Below are 19370 nucleotides of genomic sequence, written 5' to 3'. Positions count from 1 at the left end.
TTAAAAAAAAAAAAAAAAGTGTAATATGAGAAGATTGGCTAGAGTCAGGTCAAAGAAAATCCAAGGGAATTGTTGCTTTGCAACATGTGGAAGGGAAGCAAGTATTAGGACAATTACAGATGAAAGAATCAGAGATGTATGAAGCATTGCTTGGGTTAGATGTTAATAAGGGTGTGGGAATGGATGCCGTATCACCATTTAAGGAACGTGTGAAATTATTTAATGAAGGTCTTGTAGTAGGTCAGGTTCCTAAGGAGTTGGAAGAAGGCAAAATAGTACCTCTCCACAAGCATGGTTCTAAGACATAAGTTTCCAATTATAGACAGACCAGTCTCTATATCTGCAGTTGTAGTCAAAATGTTGGTAAACTGGTTAGGAATAAAACAATACATAATTGAACTAATAGACATAGGTTTCTCTATGATGGTCAGCATGGGTTTGTGAAGGGCAAGTCTTGTTTTAGCAATCTGCTTGCATTTTATGAGTAACGAATGTGATGGATTAGGGAGATTCATATACAGTGATTTTCTTGGACTTTGTGAAAGCATTTGATAGATTATCATGTCACAGATTAGTGTATAAGCTCAGAAGATGGGTCTGGATAACAGATTGATTAGATGAATCGAAGATTAGCTTTTTTGAATTATAACAGCAAGTTGTATATGATGTGTCTTAGAAAAGGTAGGTGATAGTGCCATGCCTTAAGGTGATGTTCTTGGGGCTCCTACTGTTTAACTTATTTGTTAATGATATTTCTTGTGAATTGACTGAGGTAGCTTCAAATGTTTGCTGATGATGCAAAGTTATTATTATTATTATTCATGACACCTCCAAGGAGTCCGAAGACTCATCATGGCAGGACACCTATTGTACAACTCTCCGTCTCTGCCACTACACCGAACCTCTACTACCAATCATCAACATCAGCGTCATCTACTGCCCACTACCAGCTAGTATTTTTTTGTCTGTAAATTGTGTGTGTTCTGAAGGGCCAATTTGTCTGTATGTGGGAAGAAAAACCAGAGAAAAAACCCTGCCACCTCCATGTGAGAACGGCACAGGAAGCAATTTGTACTGTATTGGTGCAGCTGTGCTTCAGGGAATTATCAGATTTGGAATCAAGGGTGATGGTAGACAGTGGACTAAAATTCCAAAGGCATTTGTGAAGACTGTACATCATATTTCTACTATGATAAAAAGGACATTGAAATATAGAGATAAGCAGGTGGCAGTACCTCTATATAAGGCAGTGGTCAGGCCACACATGAACTATTGTGCTCAGATTTTATTGTGATGTGGAAACACTAGAGAGGATCCAAAGACAAATGACCAAAATGTTATTGGGACACTGGAGTGTTGATCATGCAAAGTGGTCGAGGGAATGTGGATTACGAAGTTTGTTGTTGGATGGGGGGAAAAGAGGAGATATGATAGAGACCTTCAAGTTGGTTAATATATTTTATCAGATTAATACAGAAGGAATTCTAAAAAAGTTGACAATAAGATGGTAAGAATGAGAGGCCATCCCTGAAAGTTGTATAAAGATGTGGTGAAGAAGGGTGCGAGGAGTGGATTTTTTACATGAAGGGTTGTTAGTGAGTGGAATGCAAATGCTGAAGTGCATTGTGAATGCAGGGGTTGTAAAAGTTCAATATGATAGACATGTTGCAGGATGAGTGGGCCTCCCATGATGAGTCTTCTGACTCCATGGAGGTTACTGCAATAATAATAAGAAAATTGATATGGTATTTAGGACTTTAAATACATCCTAAATAGTGAGCCTGGGATGGATGTTCTTGGCAGTTTGGCTGAGGTTATAAGGAAGAGTGTTTCTCATATTTGAGATAGTTTTATGCAACCAAATTTGTTGAAGTTTCGTTAGTACCTTAAAGCTAAGTTAGATTCCAGGAAAAGTCTTTCATATTTAAATTTGCTCCTGTGGAATAAAGTGGTGGTTTTTTTTTTCATCGTATATCATGATGGGCATTCAAGACATGGTCAGCAAGCCCTGAATGATTGTAATGGTGGAACCAGATGTAGCCCTTCTGCTTGGCGATGCTGATTGTCTTGCCTGTTTAACCATTATATAATATTGTACAGAACCTGGTAGACATCTGGCAGGTCTAGAGACTGTAGCTGATGTTTGGGGGAGTGAATAAGGGATGCCAATTTTTATATGGTCTGTAAGTGGTTATATACTTTTTAAATTTTTGTCAGTTTTTCAGATGTGCCTCAGCTATATGGAATGGCTGCCAAAAATCTACAAACAGAATGTGTCATTTATGCCCTCTTGTGGATGGCATTGATTGCCCACTTACAAACTAGCCAAATATTCACTTAGCCAAACTACTCATCCAGTATGCTGTAACACCTCTGTACCACACAGACTTACAGTTTGGCTATGCTAGATTGCTGTTATGTTCTCAATTTGGCTTCATGGCTCATAGGCTCGTAACATCTTCCTAATGCATCTTAATAACCAGCACCATAGGATCCCATTCACCTTGGAAAATGAAAAAACAGTCCCCCCCTCCCTCCCCCACACACAGCCAGATGCATTCACCAACAGTCACATCACAATCATCTTCTACCGACAGTATGGGATTATTAAAACCCTATATAACAGGGCAAAGTTGATTAACTCCGATAATGATGGCCTAACCACTGAACATAAACACAATCTCAATACCTTAGGCAATGATTACAATTTCCACCATATCCAGAAAATATTAAAACCTTCAAGCTATGCATCCCCCTCCATAACAGATACTACACCAAAGCTATCACCAGTCCGTATATCTGAGGCACATCTGGAAACTAACTAAAATCTTAGAAAAATACAACCTTATAACCACTTATAAAAAATTAGTATTCCTTATTTGCTCTCCCAATGACTAGCCACAGTTCCACAGATGCCTACTAAGTTCCATGCAGTTGTAAGCTGCAGTAATAATGTAGTGGACTGTGCCATTTGTTATATTATATAAGTTCTGTATTTCTGTTACCCTGCTTTGTCTTTATTTTCTCTTTATTTAATTATTCATGAATGGCCAACTGCCTTAACTATCAGCTGCCACCATATATGTATTTCTATTATATCTCATTTCTCACACTCTATAGTCTAACATAACGTATTTGCTTTACGACTGCACCAGTTAGACTATATATTGAGTGTGAGAGTGTAAGATTTTTAATCAAAGATGAAGTGGAATATGAAGAAGTTCGTATTCCCCACTTATATTATTACTTTAAACCAGTCGTGGCTTAAATATAAATCACATAAACTTCTATCTTATGCATGTTCTTTTTTTTTTTTTTTTTTTTTCCAGGACAGCATTGACAGAATCAGTCCAATGTGCTTGTTCACAAACCATTTAATTAAGTCAAAAGGAAATATTTACAGAATGATTCACATATGTATATATATATATACACAATGTCATTACAATTCTCTTGCTAGTCTCAATCCTTTCTAATCTAACCTTATTTCTAAGCTAATTCACAATCTAGCATAACATTAATTGAATATAAGGCATACCTTGTTTAAGCTTAATTCAACATTAATATACATTATCTCATAAACACAGACGCTTCACATAAACCTTTTGTTCACACACAAGTTGTCGTCTTGTCTTTCTTTCTGCTTACTGACTTGTTCCTGTTTTCCTGCTGAATTTCTTCCTTGTCCGAGTTGTCGACTATGCCTTGCCCTATAGGACCCTTGGCATGGCAGTGATTTGCAGCTCTTTCCTTTCTCCACGATCAACACAACAGTTCTCACATGGTGGCGAACCCAGGTAGAAGACTTAGAACCTGCCACACTTCTCTTTTAATTACGACAAACCTGGTGTGAAGGTGGAGTCAGGTAAGAGAAGGTTTAGAAAACCCTAAGACAAAATTCCTTCTAGACAACTTTCCTTATATAGGCCCATACTTCCATTGTGTGCATGCACATGTCTCTCAAAAATGGTCACATATTCACCTTTGGACATGATGACATCATTCTTCGTGCATCTTTGGAAATTTCCATCTATTACAATTCCTGGAATTCTTCACTATTTTTATAGTTAGACTTACCGGTACTGATATTAACATTAGTTAATATCATTACATCATAACATCATGAGCCACATTATTTTAACTAAAGCTCATTACAAGATTATTTCAGTCAAAATTTAACATTTGTCTGAGTACATTCTCCTAAACAAAAAAATGTAAAAACGAACATGATAAGTTACGAAGTCACATATCAAGAGAGATTTTACACTGCCATATTGTGGCCAAACATGCAGAACAACCAACAATAGAATCACTGAACACAGGGACTACATCCAGTTCCTCCCCTACAGCTACTGAAAGCTTGTCTACCATGCCTTAGACTCACCATAAGATATGATGGGAAAAGGCAATCTTACTCCACAACAGCAAATTTAAATACGAAAGACTTGAACTGAAATCTGCCTCAAATCTGAGAAGCACTCATCCTAAGAACTTCAGCCCCTCAACCAAGAACACCTGTCCCAGCCCACTCCGAGATGCTTTTTATTGATCATTGGTCAGCCACATATGGACTATTATCCAAAGACGAATGACCAAAGTGATATCAGGACTCTGGACTGTTGACTATGGAGAGCAGTTGGGACTCTAGATTTACCGTTGTTGTTCTGCTTCAATTATACTTATCCTATATACTGTATGCATGTCAGTTTTTGTTCATTATTCTCGATGCCAATTTTAACCTTGCTGAAATATTGGAAATATTAATTTAAGAAGTTTCTAATTAATTTCCTTAATGATATCATTATGTATAACCAAATCTTACCACAAGAATTTTTCAAATCACCCCCCCCCCCCCCCATTCTCCTTCATTTTCACTGTTTCTACATGCACATTTTTGCCTGTTGTAACTCACTTTTATTTTCCTATCTCCTGCTGACTCAAATATAAAATTACACTGGTTACTTCTGCCCATACTTCTCATTCAATCTAGAAGAAAGGAAACTAATATTCCTGATTGAATACTTTTGTAATGCCCAACAATGCTAGTCATATATAACTTATAAGAATACATCTATCACTGTTGTTTTCAGTTTACAGTATGCTAAATTCAAATAGGATACATATAAAAAATAAGATATTAAGTAGATCTAAACTCAAAACCACATGTCATTACTTTCAAAAATCATATAGCCACAAATAATAATATACAGTAACAAAGATAATAATATGAAACTTATATTCATGATAGGCAGCATAGTGCTGCTAATTTTATTATCCTTTTATATTTCTATATGATTGTTACTGTAAATCTTGTTTTGCAATTATGAATCCTTAAACTTAAGATTCACATTACCTTCTTATGTAATTGATATTTGTTTCAGCTTATACAAGAGGCCGAATCATTATTGGATTTTTCCCCAGTAGTAACTGTTTCCCAGCAAGGCAGTTCAGATGCATAATCTTCAGAGAGGAGAATAAAAAAAAAAAAAAATAACTAATAATATCAGTCTGTGATTTTAAACTTGAATTTGCAAAAGGACTAAAGGAAGAAACAAAAAAGGAACTGATCTGTGTTTTATCAGTAAAATTGCCACATTCCATGGGGGCTTGGTATTGAGTCTAGTCGAGTCATTAAGAAATATATCATTGTGTTTGAATTGACTTTAGTTCCCCACTCCTTTTCTTTCTCAGGTAATAAAGAGGATGAACTGCCGAAGAGTAGCTTTAAATTTTTATTTAAAATGCCACTTTGTAAAGGTCACAAAACCTCAAAAAAAAAACAGGAATGTAAGAGCCACTGTATAGTTAGAGACATAAAAATTAAGATATATGAAAAAAGATAATTATGCAGGTATGTGATTTTATTTGTTGTGCCATATTTGTTACTAAGAAATCATTATAAGAATGAAATACTTATAACAGAATTCTGTTTTCGTGAATGAAATAAAGAGGGAAAAAAAACAACCAAAAAACTCATTATCATATGTAATATATTGATATATTGTTGTGTGCTGTGTACAAATGGATGCTGTTAACAATTTGTCCTTAGGAGACCTATTTTCTGATGTGTGATGTAGATACATGCCATTTGTACCAACTTTTATAACTGTCAGATAATAAAATTAGAAAATAAATTGTTTCATACGTTGACAGAAGTGAATATTAATTCTGTGTGTAGTGAATTATCATTATGACATCATATAAAGAAATAATGTTTATGACATTATATCATTGACATATTGTCTATAAATACACAAAAAAGAAATATATTCCATTAAAATTATAAAGGAAATTTTTCCTTATAGAAATATAAATCACTACTGTTATTTAGCAGCTGATTACATCATGCAATTAGGTTCTGTTATCAATGCCAGTTGGAAAATCTTCTGGATCACTTCTCCTCTCCTCCATGTTTTCATTACTTCTCCTGAACCAGATAACTGAAATATAAACCCTAGAATGAGGATCTTCACTATACACAAAACTACTGATGACTATCCTAGCATGGTTTTCCAATAAGGAATATAAAAGTAGTGCAAGATAAAAATTCAGCATACCTCAAATGGTTCAAATCAAATACCCCAGCTTTTTACTTAGTCTACTACACACCTCTCAATATCTTTTAAAAAATCATCATGCAATCCAAAGTTGTTTTATATTTAGTATGTACAATGTCTGTTGTACATTATAAAGGCCAAATGTAAAACAACTTGCCACTTTCTCAAACAGTAGTTGAGTCTTTCTCTTCCCTTGCAATGGCTGTTGGGCTTGCTAAGACTTTTCATATCTCTAGGGTAACATCACCTGAAGCTAATTCTGACTTCCTGGCATCATTCTCCTCCTTTGTACAAGAATCGGAGAAGAAAAACACAATATTTAACAAACAACTCACTGCATGCCTCCTCTGATCTTTTGCCTAGGAAGACAGAAAAATTAGTACAAAAGTTCCTAGCAAAATCTCTCTAATTGTGCTAAAAACTTCTACTCCAGAATTAATATCATTGTTCTATTGTCTATACCTCCTGTCATGCTCATGTCATCTACCCAACAGCATGGAAGCATATACTTATCTTACCTGTTAAGTGAGATTAAGTTAGTTAGCTATCAAACTATCATCTTATTGCCTTTACCTCTGTATTTCCAAAAGTAATCAAGAAAGTCATTAAGAGGCAATACAGAGCATTTCAAAAGGATGTATACAACTTTGCAGAAGAACTCAGAAGACATACACAAGCTGAGTGAGTGTGTAATGTAGTGAAAGACATCAATTTTTGGTCACGTAACTTTATTACCAAATGACAACACTAGATGGCGTGATGTGCCACATCATTTGAAAAGGGCAACTTTCGATGGTGCAGAGTGAGTGTGTGTTTTGGGTTATGAAAACAAAATCTGCAACACGAGTTGAGAGGAATTTCTGCATGCAATACCACAAAAAAGCCTGCTAGGAGGGGCATAATCTACACTTGGCACAAGAATTTTGTGGAAACCAGATGTTCTGTGCATCATCCAAGCTCAACAGAAAGGCATGCTGCAATGCTGTTGTGGAAGAATTCAAGAAAATTTCCAGAAGTCCTGGAAAGTCAAATTGGAATTCTATATGTGACTGTGGCATGTTTTACGATAGCGTCTACATTTAAGGGACCACAAATTTATCCTTGTACAACATTTTAAGAAAGACAATAAAAAGATATGCCAGGATTTCTGTATGGAAATGATCAATAGAACAAAATAGAGTTTTTGGACACAACTGTTTTCAGTGATGAGTGCACTTTTCACTTAAATGGACAAGTAAACACTCAACTGCAGAATTTGGGAAAGTGAAAATCCACACGCCATTGTAGAACATGTTTGCAGAACCCAAAGGCTAACTTTTTTGTGCTGTAAACAAGAAAGTAGGGGCCCATATTTTTTCAGAGTCTACCGTTACTGGTGAATGTATCTGGACATGCTGCAAGGGTGCCTAATACCACAATTAGACGATGATGATCATGATGGACACGTTTCCAGCAAGACGGAGCACCTCATTGCATGACAGATGTAAGATTGTACCTCGACACCTATTTTCCAGGCAGATGGATTGGTAGAGGGGCCCTGTAGCATGGCCATCCCATTCCCCCCAACCTTACACCATTACATATTTTTCTTGTGGGGCTTTGCGAAAGATCAAATGTTTGTACCACCACTACTAGCCAATTTGGATGAGCTGCATTCCAGAATTACTGCCACCATCGCTGAAGATATGCCAGATATGCTCTGTCGCATATGGCAGGAAATTGATTACTGATGGGATGTGCTGAAACTTCATGTTACCCTACATTTGCACAGTAATAAAAATTGTTCAGCTATCGCTATTTACCTTCTATTGTTATTCAAAGTTGTATACCCCATTTTGAAACAACCTATATTTTCACTGCCTGGAGACCCAATTAATTTCTGATCACCAGTATGGAATCCACCACTCTTGATCCACATCAGAGCTCTTAGACAACCCACCTCTGGACAGAAGAGTTTGGAGAAAGTCTTATGATCACTCAAGGTGTTTTTTGTTTTTATGTAATTCCCACCCATGAAAGATATATGCGGGCTAAGTATTTTATTTTAATTTATTTTCCGGAAACGGTTGAAAAAAAAAAAATTTTCTAAGATGAGTTACTCGATCTGTGGCACGGGCAAGCGGGTTTTTCGTCCCGGAAACTCAAGACCGTCGAACCCACACTATTTTCAGACATTTAAAATATTGTGTTAGGGACCACGAGCTTGCGGCACTTGTTAGCCGTCTCTTCACTGCGTGGCGATTAACTTAGTGATAGCCATGGGGAGCTATCTCTGATTGGCTGCCAGTGGAGATTGAACTGCCTAATCAGTCTCCAAATGTTAAATAGGGCTAAAATGGCCTACTCCCTATACAGGAATAAAAGGCGTTAGGTGATTTTTTTTAATTTCTTTTCTTTTTTTTTTTTTTTTTTTTTTTTGTATTTTATTTAAAAAGTTACCTGAATGATGTAATGCCTTCTGATTTTCTTCTAATCTAATATACAAGCATAGTTGACTCTGAAAACAAACTTGTGTAGTATAAATGAAATGAAAATTTTATTCACTATATACATAAGAATAGTAGAAATTTGTTTGAAATTTTAAACCAGCCAATAAATAGCTGGGTATATATAAAAGTAACTGTAAATTAATAAAATAAAAACTTCAAGAGGAATATTTTGTGAAATGATGAAGAATGATGAATAAACCAATGATGTGTGGTGAACGTTTTTTCACTTGATTATACTGTAAATTAAAAACACCAAGAAATTATATACTTGGTGTAATAATTTATCCAAGTGTAAGCAAACAAAGTTTACACCTGAAGTATTTTCTGGACTGGAGCAACTTGTATAAGGAAGCTATGACTTCACATCACTTGCCTTAGTATGACTTTGCATTACATCTTGCAGAACATTTATGTACTGCAAGATGTACTTTGCACTACATCTTGCAGTACACTACATAAATGTTCTGCAAGATGTACTTTGCACTACATCTTGCAGAACATTTATAATACTATGCATTATGGGAAGGGTCACTATCCAGACCAGTTTCGACCTTTATTATAGAGGTCTCTGCAGTGGAAGCCAGGCCCAGAGGTGATACTAAGGTGGAAGTAATGCAGAAGTCATATTTTTCACATACATTGAGAAAAGGTGTCACACCTTATTAGATTATTCTTTATTAGAGAAAGTTGGAAGTTTTTTCACTTGGTTATACTACAAATTAAAGAAATTATATTCTTGGTTTAATCCTTTATTCAAGTGTAAGCAAACCAAGTTTGTGCCTGAAGTATTTTCATGACTGGGGCAACTCGTATAAGGAAGCTAAGACTTCATATCACTTACCTTAGCATCCCATAATGCAAAGCACATCTCCTTGCAGATATGTATAATGCTGTGCATTGTGGGAAGGGTTACTACTCAGACCGGTTTTGACTTTTATTGAGGTGAAAAAGTAATGAGTTGCTCATCATAGGCCTAGAGTAGTTAGTATAGGGGTGCAAGAGAGCCTGATAGTATTAGGAGAAAAAAAAGACAGACATAGCATGAGAGAGCGAAAAGGCCTCAGCTCTTTTATATCATCATATAGCCAAAGGCTATCAGTTTTCCTTTTTCACCAATCTCATATAGATAAACAACCAAAAAACCAATTGGAACTAAAGTGCAAAGAGGACTGATACCCAGGTGGTTAACCGCCTTGAGTTGGCTTTCTGTCTGGGACTGCTCTCCAGTCATCCCTGCAATTGATAAGACTACATTAAATTAAGAGAATGGAACTATTTAAAAAACCTCTCATAGCAAGAATAGACAGAATTTTATCTCCACCTGGTGAATATTGCATAATGTGGGTGGTCTACACCATCTAGTAATAAATTTGATATCTCCTAGAATGCTTCTTTCTAAATACCATAAACGTCTGTCTGAACAATACAAAATTTCCACAATACAATATTATAAAGCATTTGGATGTCATATTGCTGGTTTTCAAATCCGTGTTTTTTCTAACTTTCCATAAATGGTATTTTAATTCATTAAAATTAAAATTTACAATCTGTTCTGTTCTGTTGTAAATAGTGGTGCCCAACACAGATAATTTGTTCAAAATACGCAGAGCAGGAGGGCAGCTGTAGAAGGCATGTTCCACTGTTTCCAATTGGTAACAGATGTCACAGATTGGATATCTGATGTTCAAGTACCTCCATTTGATAGCATTGACTGGAAAGCGACCATATGCAATTCTCCAAGCAAGATCCTGTTAGAGTACTCTTGGAACTTCAGTTATGAATCAAAATATTGTTGTCGTACCCAACTGTGTGAACTTCGCAGTGAAACAGATTAAAGATTTCTTTATACCAAATTTTACTTTTCTGTTTTAATGGAAAGAATGTCATTTCCGGAGTGTTTTAGCAGTCTTAAAATTAAGTACAGAGTGTTGTAGTATTCAGGAAAAATCTCAGCTTTTGGACCTTTATAATCAACTCCAAACAGGGGAAGATGAAAACCCAAGTAGTACCAGAGAAGGTCTGCGCATTTTTTGTTTTGTTGGCAATATTTTATGGATTTTTGAAGCTGTATTGCTTAAATAGCAGAATTTTAAGACTAGAAGTCCAAATCCTCCATGCTTCGTTGATAGTTGAAGAAATTCCTTTTTAGCTTCTTGGTATTGGCTAGACCAAAAAAAATTGACAGGTATAATTTCTTTTCTTCAACTTCTGTTGTGTCCGTAATATTTATTATATACAACTGAGTAGGAAAAACTGTGGTTTTGAGTACTATGGCTTTAGAAGAAAAGGAGGGCAGCCCTGTTTTCCAGTCTTCTAACATTTCCAAGTTCTTCGAATGGTAATATTGGTAAGTGTAAAAGGGAATTCCAAGTATAATGAAGGGTTCTCTCTTTGGGATTAGTCCAAAGGAATGCCTCCAAGATCCCACTTTCCATAAACTTTTCATTTTGTCATGTCTGCATTAATAATTAATCCGCTGCTTTTGCTGAATTTTTCCAAAATACCAAATATATATATATATGGAATCATTATCCTTCAAAGTTCCGACTACATCATCGGCATATGCTAATACCTTATTTTCCTTTTTAGTTGATGGAACTTTTATTCCTCGCACAGTATGTATATTGTTGACTTGTAAGAAAGGTTCAAGAACCAATGCAAAGAGCAGTGGACTGAGAGGGCAACCTTGCTTGACTCCTTTTTGAATTTTTACTGGGTCTGACAGGAACCCATTAACTAGAAGGTGGGTGGTTGAATTGGCATAGGTTCCTTTGATAACAGATAGCAGTTTTTTACCTACACCAATTTGCTAAAGGATGTGGAATAGAAAGTGATGCCGGACATTATTGAATGCTTGAGTAAGGTCTACTAATAGCACTGCCATCGACTGCTTTTTGTGTTAACTAAGCGGATTAGATCACGTAGCAGAAATAGATTAAATTCTACTGCTTGACCTGGTACTCCGTACACCTGTGTGCTTTTAATTATATATTTCATTCCCACTTTGAGCCTGTTATTGATAATGCGGAAAAATATCTTGTAGTCAGTATTAGATAGAGAAATAGGTCTAGCTGCTGATTAAGGTGTGATCTCTATTAGGTTTAGGAATGAGGACAGTATGACTTGCTACAAATTCACTTGGTATGTGTCCTGATGAGAGAAAGGAATTAAATAGTGTAACTAGAATGGGAAGAATAAAAAGGCTGGCCTCACAATAAAGTTCTATCCCTAGGCCAGTGATGGCAAACCTTTTTACCCAGGTGTGTTGAAACATCTTTTTTTTTTAAATATTGACATTGTTGATGTGCCACTTGCATACATGCATTATAAATTTAACTACATAATCATAGATGGTGACTTATTATTATTATTATTATTATTGTTCCGGGAAACTCCAAGGAGTCGACTTATACATATCATATTAAGCTATTTATTTAATAAGACATTGATATAAAATCTATGAATTCATATTATTCAATTGATTTAATAAAGTGAAATTACAAACTTACATTACATTTAATGACTTTTCTGTTGCTGAGTACTGGTAGAAAGTTGCTTTATAGAAGGGCTGTAGTGTGTATATTTTAATGCTACACAGGCAGCGCTCAAATCATTGCTCAATCTATTTCTCCCTTTCTATTTGATATTATTTAAGGCAGGAAATAGAGTTTCACAAGAGTATGTAGAAGACAAAATTGTTAGAAGAGCTTTAGCAAAGATTTTAAGAGCATGAAAGTTTTCGGGAAGGCTATTCCACATGCTTAGAATTTCACAGTCTAAATTTTTACACGAAGTATCATGCAGACGTTCCCGCTCAAGTTCTTCTAATTCATTTATAAGAGCAATAAACTTTCTTTTCCAGATAGGATTACACTGGAAGTCGGCTAGTTGCATTTCTAGATCTTTTAAATCCAACCACTCAAAGCCATCTAATTTAAGATCCATGAATTCTGTTTCATCAGGATACTTTATGAATTGGATTGTTTGTTCCAACATTCGAAATTGCTCAAATCTAGTAGAAAACTGCACAGTTACTGACTTTAGAACTTTGATAGATTGATGGATATGTTCACGATTTTTGCGGCTGGTTTCATTAAAAAAAATTTTTGCTCTTGGGAAATACTTAAAATTGTTACTTTCTAAATCACATTGAAATATTTGAGTTTATTCTCAAAGCCCTTGATCGTGCCAAACATAACATCGACAGATTTTCCGAAACCTTGCAATTGTATATTAAGTTCATTCAGGTGCAATGAAAAATCTGTGAAAAACATCAGCTTACTGAGCCAAGCAGAATCGTTCACATGAGAAAATTTGTGCTCCATGCCCTTCGTATTTAAATATAATTTCATTTCATTTAAGCATTCAACAAACCGTTCAAGTACTCGGCCACGACTCAACCATCGAATATTATTGTAAATTAATAGATCATTGTACACTGATTCAACTTCGCTTAAAAGTGAATTCAATTCTCGTTTGTTTGAAGCCCGGCAGCAATAAAATTAGTTACCTTTGTCACAATTCTCATCATATCATCCAAATCCTTTAAGCCTGATTCCGCACACAGTGTCTCCTGATGTATAATACAATGGAAACACACCAAGGGATGACCAACATATTCTGTAAATTGTTTGATAAAACCGTCATTACTGCCAACCATATTAGGCACGTAATCAGTTGTAATCGAAAATATTTTCGATAAATCTATCTGTTTCTCAGGGAACACTTTAACAACACAGTTGCATGGCTTTACCTGTAGTTTTTTGAGGTAAATTTTCTAACTTTATCAATTCCTCGTGCATAAAATCACCGTCAACATACCTTGCAATAATAGCCAATCGAGCTGATGACAATATCTGTAGTTTCGTTGAAACAAATGGAAAAACAATGGCATGAGTTCGAGTCTTGTTGTATTTGATTTTCTATACTAGCATTCATTGATATAATTCTGTCTTTAATAGTATTCCTACTTAATGGTAACTCATGTGCTTTACAATAGCTTACTTATTATGAAAGTCCTGAAATAAAAATGGTGCACACTTTACGAAAGCTTCTTTATTATAATCACCATCACTAAGTGGTTTCCCATGTTCAACAATAGTATGTGAAATACTGTAACTTGCGGCTACTAAATTTGAAGGTCCTGAAACAAATTTAATTAAAGTCCCTGATTGTGATTCTGCCAGTTTAGATGTTGTGATATGTATTCTTTGCGTTCTTCAAAAGTTTTTTCTAGGAGCCATTTGTGCTTAGTTTCAAAATGTCTTCTTACATTCCAAGTTCTACTCACAGATAGCTCACCACACAATTTACAGAGAACTTTATCGCCTCTATCAATAACACCATATTGTTCATTAGTGCTAGCTTCCATCGTAAAAGGGTTCACAAATTAAAAAAGAGCACAATTATATACAGCGGTAATTAAACAGTAATAATTAATAAGAAATAACAATTACTGGAAATGAATTATACACCAGCAACTCAAATTACTTAAGTGGCAGACCATGCAAGACTACCACTACTTCTTTCAGCAGGGGTGCCAGATTTATTACTGGTAGATTCGTAGCAACCTTGTTATGTTTTACTCTCTATCATGCTACTAAATAGCAGCTATTTAGTAGGTTTTGTTGCGACGTTCATCGCAAGTTGTTACTATTTGCATTATTTAACAAAATTTACTGAATTTATTGCAACTATAAAAATGTTTTAATTATTTACTCAGATAAATTCAATATTTAATGCTGCGAATTATATTTTCTGTTAAAGTGGTTTTAAATATGTTTATATTTAAAACCACTTTAACAAGAACTTGTATTACTCAGTCGAGAGACTTGGAATGCATGCATGAACGAATTTCACACAGAAGTCAAATGAAAACTTTAAGTTTATAATATATAAAGCAGGTATTCATAAGTTTGTATCATATAATATTAATAATAATTTTATAAGTTTTTATAATATCATATGATTATGCAGAAATTATAATGATTAAGAAAGAAAACGTAAACTTAAAACGCTCGTTGTTTATAGGCTAGTTACAAAATAAAATAGAAATAGGCTAACTACAAACTATAATTCTTTCAATGAACCGAAACCTACTTTTGCATTAACTGAGAGCGATCTTACATGATTTATCGCAGTTTTTTCTTCAGAATACAAATATCTTTCAACATCCAAGGTGTGTCACCTGAAACCCTCAAGTGTGTCAAGGCAAACCTATGATACGCGTGTCATAGGTTCGCCATCACTGCCGTAGACCATCAGGCCTTAGGTATTTTCTTGTCTGGCATTTTTTATAGACTGTGGTAACTTCAAATGCTGTAATGGCGCTATCAAGCCCATCTTGGATATGAACAGGAAAGCCATTAATGTTCCAAGAGTTATAATTTCCAACAGTTACTATTGTCTTCAAACAGAGTTTTGTAGTCTTTTTGAAAGTAGTCAAGGATGTCTTTAGTGGTGGACATGTGTTCTTCATCAACACAGATTTGCGTGATAGCCCTTTCCTTGCGAAATTTTGTAAATTGTCTATTGAAGAATGTAGCTGAAGGGCTAAGTGCTGTTGTATTCTTATCTTAAAATTTCTTTCTTCTACTTGTTTCTGCCTCTCCAGTTCTATCTCTATGTTAATGTTTCTAATGATGTTGCTACATTCTATACCATTGCGTTGGTTTGTTACAAACCAGCTTCTCTCTTTATACAAATCTTTTAACTTTTTCCTTTTGAGGAAAGCCTGTTCCTTTCTCCATTCCACCATATTCTGCTTTACTGATTGTTTGGATTTTAACCACATATCCCAATTCCAGGTAACATTAATCCAATTCAAACAGAGGGGTCTGGAATTTTGTTGAAAAGATCAACGGAAAATTTGGTGGAAGTCTTCATAGTCCAGAAGAAATCTCTACTTTTTCCATGCAGTGGAACTTAAGTATAACTAGATTATGATCTGACATATTGATGTCAAGATGTTTTATCTGAATTAACCTATTTATATGGGAAGAGATATAAATTCAATACCAAAACCTTGATTCGTGTATGCCTGGAGATTAGGATTGCGATCCTCCATATGTTTACTAGTTGAGCATTGTCAGGACATGTTTTTAACTGTGCATATCCCACTTTTCCACTCCTGGGGTGTCCTCCTATTTTGTCTAATGTGGGATTTTCAATACAATTCGAGTCTCCAACTGCTTTGATATAGTGGGCACCATATGGCTCCAATTCCTGGAAGAATTATCGTCTAACTGTTCCATTGGATGGAATATAAACTTTTATAAACCTTATTACCCATCCACAGTATTTCCAATCGATTGTCAAGATTCTCCCTTCTGCATCCCTTTGGATATTACAGAATGACACCCGGGGGGGGGGTTAGCAAGAATAAGAACTCCAGCCCTGTTAAATCTTCCAAAACTCCAATAAGAAAGAAGTGGATATCTATCTGTTAAACTTTTCATATCTTTATATCTGCAGAAGTATGTTTCTAGGAGAAACAAAAACCTGATATTATGGCTTAGCATAAGTTTCCATATAGTTTCTTCTTTAATTTGCCTATGGAATCCTCGTATATTTAATGAGGCAATGCAGAAAGGAGATACTATGATTATTGAAGTGTCACTGGTAAGTTTTTAACTTCTAAATTTTGGATGAACCCAATGAGGGCTTCAGTCTGTGAAGAAGCAATTGTGTAACCTGCTTCTTGTTTTCCAATTTTTTTACAGTTGCTTTCCATTACTTCAGTTTCATGGTTATCATTTTTGATTTGGAAGCTGGTTATTTTCTTTTCATGTAGATGATAGTTCTACTGAGAAAACTTTGAATCATACACTTTATTATGTTTTCTTTAATTGCATCTCTTGCTTTCTCTTTATTAGTATCAGTTGGTTCTTCATAATCCATAAACTCTTCTGAGTCTGAAGAGTTTTCATTTGATGATCCACAGCCTTCTCCATCTTTACATGTTTTATTATTTCTTTTTCTTTTCGTTCTTTTTTTTTCATTTTTTTTGTTTATCTTCAATTTTTTTTATTAATTCGTCTTTCCTTTTTGATGATCTTGTCTGCATATTAAGTTCTTTCAGTTGACTTGCTTTTCTGTTTCTTCTCCAGTTTCTCCTTGTAGAAAAGTTGAATGTTTTTGCATTTCATTATGTACCTGTTCGGTTGTTATTTTAGGTTCATTATTGGTAATTTCGACTGGCGTTCCAGTATTTGACTGGAAAAGTTACTCCTGCAGATCTGGAATTTTGGGGCTAATTTCTAACTGATTTGGTCGCGCACTTTTTGTGATTTTACCAAGTGTAATTTGCTTAAAAGCGCCATCTTTATTGGACTGAATTGGAAGATCCGGGAACTCTTCATTATGCCTCTCTGATATATATGGTGTTCTAATTGGCTTTACAGGAGCTCCCACTCTTTCCGCGAAAGTTCTGAAAGGACAGGTATTAACGCGGTGTTCAGAACTTTCGCATTTCTGACAAGGTTTGAGGCAGTGATTAGCAATATGTCCGATCTCCATGCAGTTGAAACATTTAGATTTGAGACAGTTACCACCTAAGTGATCGTATGAACCGCAACGCAGGCATTGACGTTGTACTCCGGGATAGTTTTGCCATAACTCGCGTTGTACCATGAATACATCAACATTGACAAAATTTGGTACGGGCGTCTTCATATCCATTGTGAAGGTGACATCACCAAAAAAACAATTTGGATCTTCACTTGACAAACCTTTTCGTATTACTACTATATTACTAATCTCACCCCATTTCGAAAATGTCTGTATGAGAATTTCATTATTATTCTCTATATTCCATCGGAAATCTTTCGATTTTTACTGTTTTTACCTGGCTCCTCACCATTACAAAAATAACTGTGCTGCCTTCGAAAATAAAGCCCTGTAATAGTTTGTTCCTTGTTTCCACATCTATAACTACAACAGTGGAGGCTTGTATATAAGCACTGCAACACTGCGGCACCCCCAAGGAAAAAACGAAAAAATTAAATTTTGTTTGTGTTTATAAATAATAACAATGCTTACAACATTATACAAATGCAATACAACATGTTAAAGGTTACATCTTATGTTTCGACATTGATTGAATAGTTAATAAATGAATTGTTCGATTAACGCATTAGATTACGAAAGAAATGCATTGCGATCGAACGCAGTGTTGGAATTATCATAAATTATCTAATTATCATAAATTGTCAAATTATCATATTTGACACGTTCGGTCAGTTCCGGCTAGACTCGCCGATATTCGTTTGCACTTGTCGCTGCACGTAACTGAATCTGACATTACCCGTTGAGCAGTGTCGCTACAGATAACTTGTATGGTTGCGCGCGCTATTTCTGTGAGATAATAAACTTTTATTATTGGTGCGTGTTCGTGGTGAGGGTGAAATATATTTGGTAAATCTTATTTTATGCTGTTAAAATAACATATATTTATTTAATTATTATAGATACAAGGCTGAATTATGATGAGTGTCATTGCTGAAAATATGAAAAGAATTATAGTTTTTGAATTATCGTTACACCAAACAAATGCACTGCGATCTAACGCAGTGTCGGAATGGCGAAACCGACACTGCCCGTTGAGCAATGTCGCTAGAGATATATTGTATGCTTGGGCGCGTTATTTGTGTGTACGAAACTTTTATTATTGGTGTGTGTTCGTAGTGAAGGTGAAATATTTTTAATAAAGAAATTTTTCCAATGTGTAAGTTTACTTATTAATAAATTGGTTACTGATTAGGAAAAAATGAATTATTTTAAAATTTTCACCGGCCACCACTGAACTACAATTAAATATTTCCCTTCACCGTAAGGGGTGAAAGAATAAATGTTGTTTGCGCCGACTATCTCTTTTAAAACCTTAGTTACCCGTCTCGCTTCTTCACATCCAGGAATTTCAATTCCTAGAGTTCGCACACTTGGAGGAATTGGTACCATTATCTCAAGTGGGAAAAAGACTATAACCTCTGTGTTTAATTGGAAGGAAAAAAACTGAGAATAAAATAATCTCGTAATCCAGAAAACACCACCAGCAAATGTTTGTTTGAGCTACTATAAATGGCGGCCGTGATACCGCTAAAAGTAATCCCATAATTACTTTTAGCGGTAAAAAGTGATCAGATACTAACTGCACTACCAGCAATCCTAATATTTATTAAAAGAAACCAGTGCTAATCGGAACGAAACCACCACTAGCACCAGTAAAATATATTAAAGTGAAAAAACAATCGAAAGAAAACCAAAATACTTATCCTGCCAAAAACCGAGATCTCGTCAGTGGGAGCCAAACCCCGAGGTCTCTTCA

General features: G+C 35.2%; 1 protein-coding gene across 1 annotated transcript in view; it reads left to right on the top strand.

Moving 5' to 3' along the window:
• The window catches only part of rictor (rapamycin-insensitive companion of Tor), a 955009-nt gene extending 948854 nt beyond the window's left edge, over positions 1-6155 (top strand). Inside the window, exon 32 of the mRNA XM_090406113.1 lies at positions 5382-6155. Within this exon, the coding sequence (XP_090262239.1) occupies positions 5382-5459 (78 nt within the window). The 3' untranslated portion in view covers positions 5460-6155. The remainder of the gene's footprint in view (positions 1-5381) is intronic.
• Positions 6156-19370: the final 13215 nt, after the last annotated feature.

Source organism: Typopeltis vanoorti, chromosome 16 (assembly GCF_054136105.1).
Source record: "Typopeltis vanoorti isolate ZY-2024b chromosome 16, IOZ_Tvanoo_1.0, whole genome shotgun sequence".
NCBI lineage: Eukaryota > Metazoa > Arthropoda > Arachnida > Uropygi > Thelyphonidae > Typopeltis > Typopeltis vanoorti.
The sequence above is the reverse complement of the archived record's forward strand: the minus strand, read 5'-3'. Positions and strand labels throughout refer to the sequence as shown.